The sequence below is a fragment of the Dreissena polymorpha genome, chromosome 13 (genome assembly GCF_020536995.1).
Source record: "Dreissena polymorpha isolate Duluth1 chromosome 13, UMN_Dpol_1.0, whole genome shotgun sequence".
Taxonomy (NCBI): domain Eukaryota; kingdom Metazoa; phylum Mollusca; class Bivalvia; order Myida; family Dreissenidae; genus Dreissena; species Dreissena polymorpha.
The window spans coordinates 72953714-72960748 of NC_068367.1; the positions used below are offsets into that span (position 1 = coordinate 72953714).

General features: G+C 35.3%; 1 protein-coding gene across 2 annotated transcripts; it reads left to right on the forward strand.

The window, feature by feature from the left end:
- Positions 1-601: 601 nt before the first annotated feature.
- LOC127856347 (uncharacterized) lies at positions 602-6059 on the forward strand. Of its 2 annotated transcripts, none has more exons than XM_052392490.1 (3): positions 602-780; positions 1339-1612; positions 5955-6059. In XM_052392490.1, exons 1-3 carry the CDS (start codon positions 764-766, stop codon positions 5967-5969), a joined length of 306 nt encoding a protein of 101 aa, XP_052248450.1. In that variant the 5' UTR covers positions 602-763; the 3' UTR covers positions 5970-6059. The 2 variants fall into 2 exon arrangements, 1 of the variants encoding a protein (XP_052248450.1); XR_008037975.1 differs by lacking the exon at positions 602-780 and adding an exon at positions 1211-1253.
- The last annotated feature ends 976 nt before the right edge of the window (positions 6060-7035 follow it).

Here is a 7035-nt window from a genome sequence, read left to right on the forward strand (position 1 = left end):
GTCATCGTGACTTTGTGTAACGTTATACGAATATTAAAACGTATATAGTCCATTATGTGGCAAGGTTCTGTTTCTGCAGGCACGCAACATGTCATCGTTACTCGTTTGACGTTCCCGGAATATTGATAGGTGAATAGTCGAGCCTGCGACAGAGTTCTGTTTTCACATATGCTCAAGATGTCATCGTGACTTTGTTGACGTTCCAGAAATATTTAAACGTGTGTAGTCGGGCATGCGATAGAATTCTGTTTTCGCATATGCTTAAGATGTCATCTTGACTTTGCTGACGTTCTAGGAATTCTTATACGTTATCGTCGAGCATATTACAGATTTCTGTGCACGTATACATGTAAATGTCATCGTGACTTTTTAAATGTTAAACGAATATTATAACGTGTATAGTCGAGCATGTTGCAAAGTTCTGTTTTCATACACGCAAGATGTCAGAGTGACTATGTTTACATTCCAGGAATATTGAAACGTGCAAAGTCGAGCATACGACGTACAGAGTTCTGTTTTCGCATATGTTCAAGATTTCATCTTGACTTAGTTGACGTTCTATGAATTTTGATACGTGTATAATCGAGCATGTTACAGACTTCTGTAAACTTATGAAAATGTCATCGTGACTTTGTTCAACGTTATACGAATATTTAAACGTGTACAGTCCAGTATATGACAAGGTTCTGTTTCTGCAGACACGCAATATGTCATCTTGACTTTGTTTGACGTTCCAGGAATATTGATAGAAGAATAGTCGAGGATGTTACATATTTCTGTGTATGTATATATGTATATGTCATCAAGTCTTTGTTGACGCACATGGAATATTTAAACGTGTATAGTCCAGTATGTGGCAGGGTTCTGTTTTTGCATGCACACAAGTTGTCATCGTGACTTAGTTGACGTTCAAAGCAGACTGATTAAACGAGTAAATATGGGAACAACCATAATTCTAAGTAATTCATACATATTTTTGTTATCTAGACAGGTCAGGAAACAAATGTCAAAGACGATTTTATGCATGCCATTAAATAGTATTGCAAATGTCGACAGCTGCATCTCACGCCCACCAATTAAAGTTTTCACGTAGCATATGACTGGCTTATGAAGTAACAATCTAACCTTTGAACATTTTTTTCATATGTTATCATGAACGATATTCAGTTCAAAAAGGAGTTGCTGTGTGTGCATTTTTCTGCAATATATCATTCTCATCTTCTTTTCCAACACACACATTCGTATTTGAAAAGGTTTGGCATATTGTTCTGTTAAATCATGATATAATGTAATGATAACATGTCTCTATTTCTTGTAATCGTTCATTATTATGTGCAGATTCGCAAGTATGAAAACGCTGGCGTTGATGTGTCTCTTTGTTGCGGTTGCCGTCGCTGTTCTGCCGAAAAAACGTGGACCAAACATACACAAAGTTCAAAACGTCAGAGATATTCCAAAGATGAAGACGCTTCAACGCCGCGATAATGCTGGAGATGATATAAACGGCAATGACGCTGACGACCTACCAGAGTGGCTAGGGGTGGCTCTGGATATGTATACGTTGGATGGGGTGGATACGGTGGAGCGGGTGGTCGATAATCAATCATGGCAGGTATGCAGATATTACATGTGGTGTTATAACTAAAAACAAAACGTGTTTTGTAAGGTTACATGAATCAGGGGAGGGGGGGGGGGGCATGCGTATACGGGAGCTTACCGCGTTTAAGTGAGAAAGTTGGAACAAAACTTCAAAGATGGCGTCGTTTGTTGTGTTTTCTTGAAGGAAGAGAAGATATTTTCACCCGGTAAGCCCCTTTGTATTTATAATTATTTTAAATGAAAACACCCTTTCGGCTCTCCGGTGGTTGTGCTTCCCTCGGTTTTTTGTTTCAAGATCGTAGACGTCGGAATAAAAAAGTTATTGAAGGAAAACCGTCCACAAATCTGTTGTCTCCTAACGTGACATTCGAGAAATGGGATGTACAATTTTGTTTTCTCTTATAATACACAGTATTGACGCACGTGTACGGTAAAATATAACTAAAATCATGATTATTTCATTTTCCCGACGCCGTTTTATCTCTGATAACTAATTTATTGCAAAAAACTATTGGTTTAAACCCTCATTTTTGAACTAATCTTCCTTTTAACCAAATTTTGTGACATGACTTCCAAATGACCAACACAGCTCATACCCATGTGCAAAGGTAATACACGAACTTTCTGTCGTGAATGAATTTACCATTGATATGCATGTTTTAAAGAACGTTTCCTCTGTTTAAATGTATACCTCTTTCATACTTTTCAAAGATACGAAACCTCAAGCTACATTAAAAAAGATGACACATAACTTGTATTGTTATAAACTGCGACATAATATGTGGTGAGCTTCACTTTTTTGCCAGATAAATGTACTATTAAGCAGCATAGCGCCCTTTTTGGAAGGGATATTATGTTCTGATGTTATGTACCGGTTATGTACTTACCGGTTCTGAATCCATTTTAAACTAATTGGCGGGTGTACACAGCAGCGGATAATATGCCAGGTTAAAAATAGATTTTACATCCGGTGATGCTGGTTTTGACACTCGACGCATACTAGTATATACATTTATGAATGAAAGGCTTCATGAACGTTGACGTCGCTCTTGTATACCAGAAAAATTCCCACGCACGGATTTCAACCGTCATTGTTAACACTCAATTAAGTGCACAAGAACTGGAATTGGTATAGCGTTTTTTAAAGGTGTATGTCCAGCGCGTGTGCCGGGAAAACAGGGCAATTGGTAAACCAATTCACCGATTTTAAAGAAGATGGGTTGAGGGGTGGCTGATGTACGAGATAATATAATGTTTATCAGCCCTTTCAGTAATACTTCAATTAATTAAATGTATTTTATGACGTGTTCACCTTATTCTGATTAAAAATTTTCTTTAACCATTTTTTTACTGTCTTTTCAGATGATGAAGGTTAAAGGGCGATAATAAGTGCATCTTTCGTTGCAGTATATGTAATTATGAATAAAAATTAGCGGAGGACTGGGATACCATTCCCCATTCATGGACCACATGAGTTTCAATGTAGAATATGCAAGACAGAGAGTCCATCGACAGAGCCGGACTAAAACAGCAAATAAAACAAACGAACCAAACAAAAAATGTACAGCTGATGTATTATGTGGTTTTTTTTAAATTTTATTATTTCTACGTAGGCAAGTCTGTCATATAATTGCTATGAGTGCTGCTTACTAGTAATTGCACGTTTTGTTCCGTATATGTCATGATGCTAGTTTCTCACTTTTATATGAAAATAAACCATTATCCGTGTTACGTCATTTCTTCCTACAATGTCTCTGCATACATTTTCAATTGTATTCAGCACTTACATACATGATAAAAAAAGATTTGGGTCGGAATGAATTCGTTATGCATTTGACATATTAACATAACTTACGATTAGAAGGCAATGTTAGGAACAAAGGAAATAATCTTTCTAAGTGAACCAATACTTTATTCCCTCAATACAACAGTCTTAAATAAAATGTATTCACATAGGTATAAAAGAGAAAAAATACATGTATATATTGATCACTTCTACTGAAATCATATCGTGTATTGCATTTGCACAAAACTTTCTATCCACTACAAATTCACTTTTTGCGATTATAATATAGTGACTAACTTAGAACTGGTTTAAAAGAAGGTCGTCCAAAATGTGTCACATCAAAGTCACATACATGTTTCAGTATCCTTATGGTAAAACGCCCCAAATGTCATTGTGTTAAATAAACAATTTCTATTTAAGTTTTTATAGAAAAAAACATCCATCGGTTTGCATCCTCTAAGTAGATGTCAGGTATTCCTAATTGCTTCATGTATTCCGAATCGCAACAATGGCAGTATTTGGTTACAGCAACCTTATACTAGTATCGAACCGGCTTTACCCTTTTCTGTTTTGAATTACACTTATATTGCACGTATATATGATAGTTTGGCGTGGTACTTCGACGTAATCTTTTTTGTTTGATTGGTGGGTTTTCATGTACCTTTCGCTTTCTAGAGCGGTAGACACTTCGTTACGCCGTCTTTTTAAATCTTGGCATCCTCAACATATATAACTGGCGTCATGATATCTGGAAAAAGTAAGCATAGTATTCCGTTTAGTAGGCATAGTATTCCGTATGATGCATATTCAAACATAAGTATGTCCATATGTGTTAAACTAAATAGGTATAAGAATTACACTGTGTTAATAATACCGTCAAATGTCTTATATTATACGCACTAAATGTTAGCGATAAAACATTTAATAATATAACAATTAATAAAAAAAGATATTCTTGATTTCCTCAAGTAAAATATGTTTTCCAAAACATTCGCACCAATGCGGAATTCATTCACGAAAGTTATTTCCCATAAAACCTTCTAACATAGGAAAGAGCTGTTTATCATTTGGAAGTCAGGTCCCAAAATGTGCCTAAAAGGAAGTTTAGTTCCAAAAGGTGGGTTAACCAGTTATAACTCGGCATTAAATGATTTAATAGAAATAAAAACGCGTCGAGATAATAAAGTAATCGTGATTTATGTTATAATTTACTGTAAACATGCACAAATACCGTTTATCATGAGAGAAAATGATATTCGAACATCCAACAGCTCGAAGGTCAAGAAATTAAACAACACATTTGTCGACGGTTTTGCTTCAATAACGTTTGTATTCCGACGTCTACAGTATTGAAACAAAAAACCGAGGGGAGCACAAACACTGTAGAGCCAAAAGGGCTTATTCATTTAAAAGAAGTATAAATAGAAACTGGCTTACCGGGTGAACATATCCGCTACTCCTTCACGAAAAAACACTAACACCACGCCATATTTGAAGTTTTGTTCCAACTTTCATGTTAAACGCGGTAATCTCCCGTAAACGCATGCCCCCCCCCCCCTGATGAATGTACACCCAATTTGATACTTAAAAGGTAATGCTTTTATTGTTTATTATATTTGGAAAATATATGTTGTAAACTTTTCCCCGCTGCAACAAAGCACAAATGAGCTTGTAACATTGGAAAAAGACACACCTTATGGCAGTGTTTGCCATTCCCATGCGAATGTTTTCGAGTTGATGCTCTTTTTACCGGTTGGGTGAGCAACTCAAGAAAATGTACTGTATACGAAAAGGCCGAATTAAAACTCACGAACTCCCACTGTGCTATATACACTATACATGTGTGATTTTCATTAATCACAGCAAGTTGACTTCAAGAGATTTTGTTTTTAACAATTTAAGAAAAAATATTTATTTTTTTTTGCTATACTTTTTATATTCAGATAATACTGCAGCGGGATCGTTCAATGCCTGATATAATTTTCGTTTTGTATGGAATGCAAAACCTATGGTGTTATGCCGACCATAGTTGATGCATACATTTGGAAAATGAACAATTTATTAACTGTAGTGGTTTCATCAATTTATTTTTTAATGATTGCATAATAGAAAGAAAAAAAATGAAAGTTTGTTTTCATAATTCTCATAATTTAATGACATGTTGATATATCCTTCATAAGTGTTTTAAGAATAAGAATTACAAGTCGCTAATTAAGTGGGCAAATGTCGATCAAAACGTTCAGTGCCAGCAGACCATGCGTCCCGACGTCCTTTCATCGGCGTTGCAACAATATTCTTTGGATTACGTCTTTTAAGTATAGTGTATTATTGTATATAAATATATAAACGTGTTGTTTTGCTGTTGTTTTGACAATTATATTTACAAGTAAATATCAGGAATTTTAAAATATTTGCCAATATTATAACATAATATAGATAACACACGGAGCAGTTTATTTATTTCCGGTACAGACAATTATGTGTGAAATTACGTGACTATTATATTTTAGCTCAAATGAAACGTTGGGTATACATGTACATGTTTTATCACCAGTTCATTTCATTTCAGAAGGCATGCGTATGACCAAGACGACGTTTGTATGGGTGCATCAACATACTGTATTTTCGCTTTTCTGTATTGTTGATGTAGTAGTTAAAGATCGCAACATTCGAACGTCATTGTTTTGATACCGATCTCAATGGTACAAGTCGATGTATAAGGAACGAGGTCTTATGGGTTGTATAGCCAGGTTTAGGCAATAGGTATAGCACAACGTTAAGTTCGGACAAAAGAGAATAAAATAAGTAATATCAATTATAAAGGACACATGAAGCAAACAACACACTACTAAAGTACTTGTCATATTTTAAAAGTGGTACCACCTAAACGCCACAGGAGAGAACGACACATTATTTAACCAGCGCGTGTGGCATAAAACTGTTTGGACCAATGAAGTATGAATGCATATTTGCCGAGCTCTGGAAAGCCCGCGCGTAAAATGTTAACTCTGATTATCCTTTGCATTCTACACAGGCTTATCAGAAACTAATCTTCCCGCTTGGATTTTTGTTGAGAAGACACTTTCTTTAATCAACAAAACTCCATAAAAGCGGAAAGCGCTGTCCCTTACTAGCCAGTGCAGACTGCCGATTGCCAGCAGTAAGGCTCATAACATTCCCATCACACATTTGTAGAATATTATATAATATTTTGATATTATAATAATAAATGGATCAACTATAATGCAATATGTGTTTTTCATTGACAAATAAATTGCAGATATAGTCCGATAACATAGCAATCGATGAAAATCTAGAAAATCTATCAAGACAGAAATTCTTGTTACCACTGTTACTTTTATAACAGAACACCAAGTATAAACTAATTCAGATTACAACTGCAATGACCAGCTTGGAATGGTAACTGCAAAACATATGCGGTTTAAATCGGTTAAATCGGTTTGACATCAAGTACATCTACCCACTAAACTTAATCGCATCATAGAAGGACGTTATCAATATTCATCCATTTTACCTGAATGCTTTGCACTACATTAAAGGATGGTACTTAAGAAGCATAGCAAAACAAAATATGATATTTTAACAAATGTTGTAGTAAATAATATACTGGCTAGAAAAAATATTTGAGT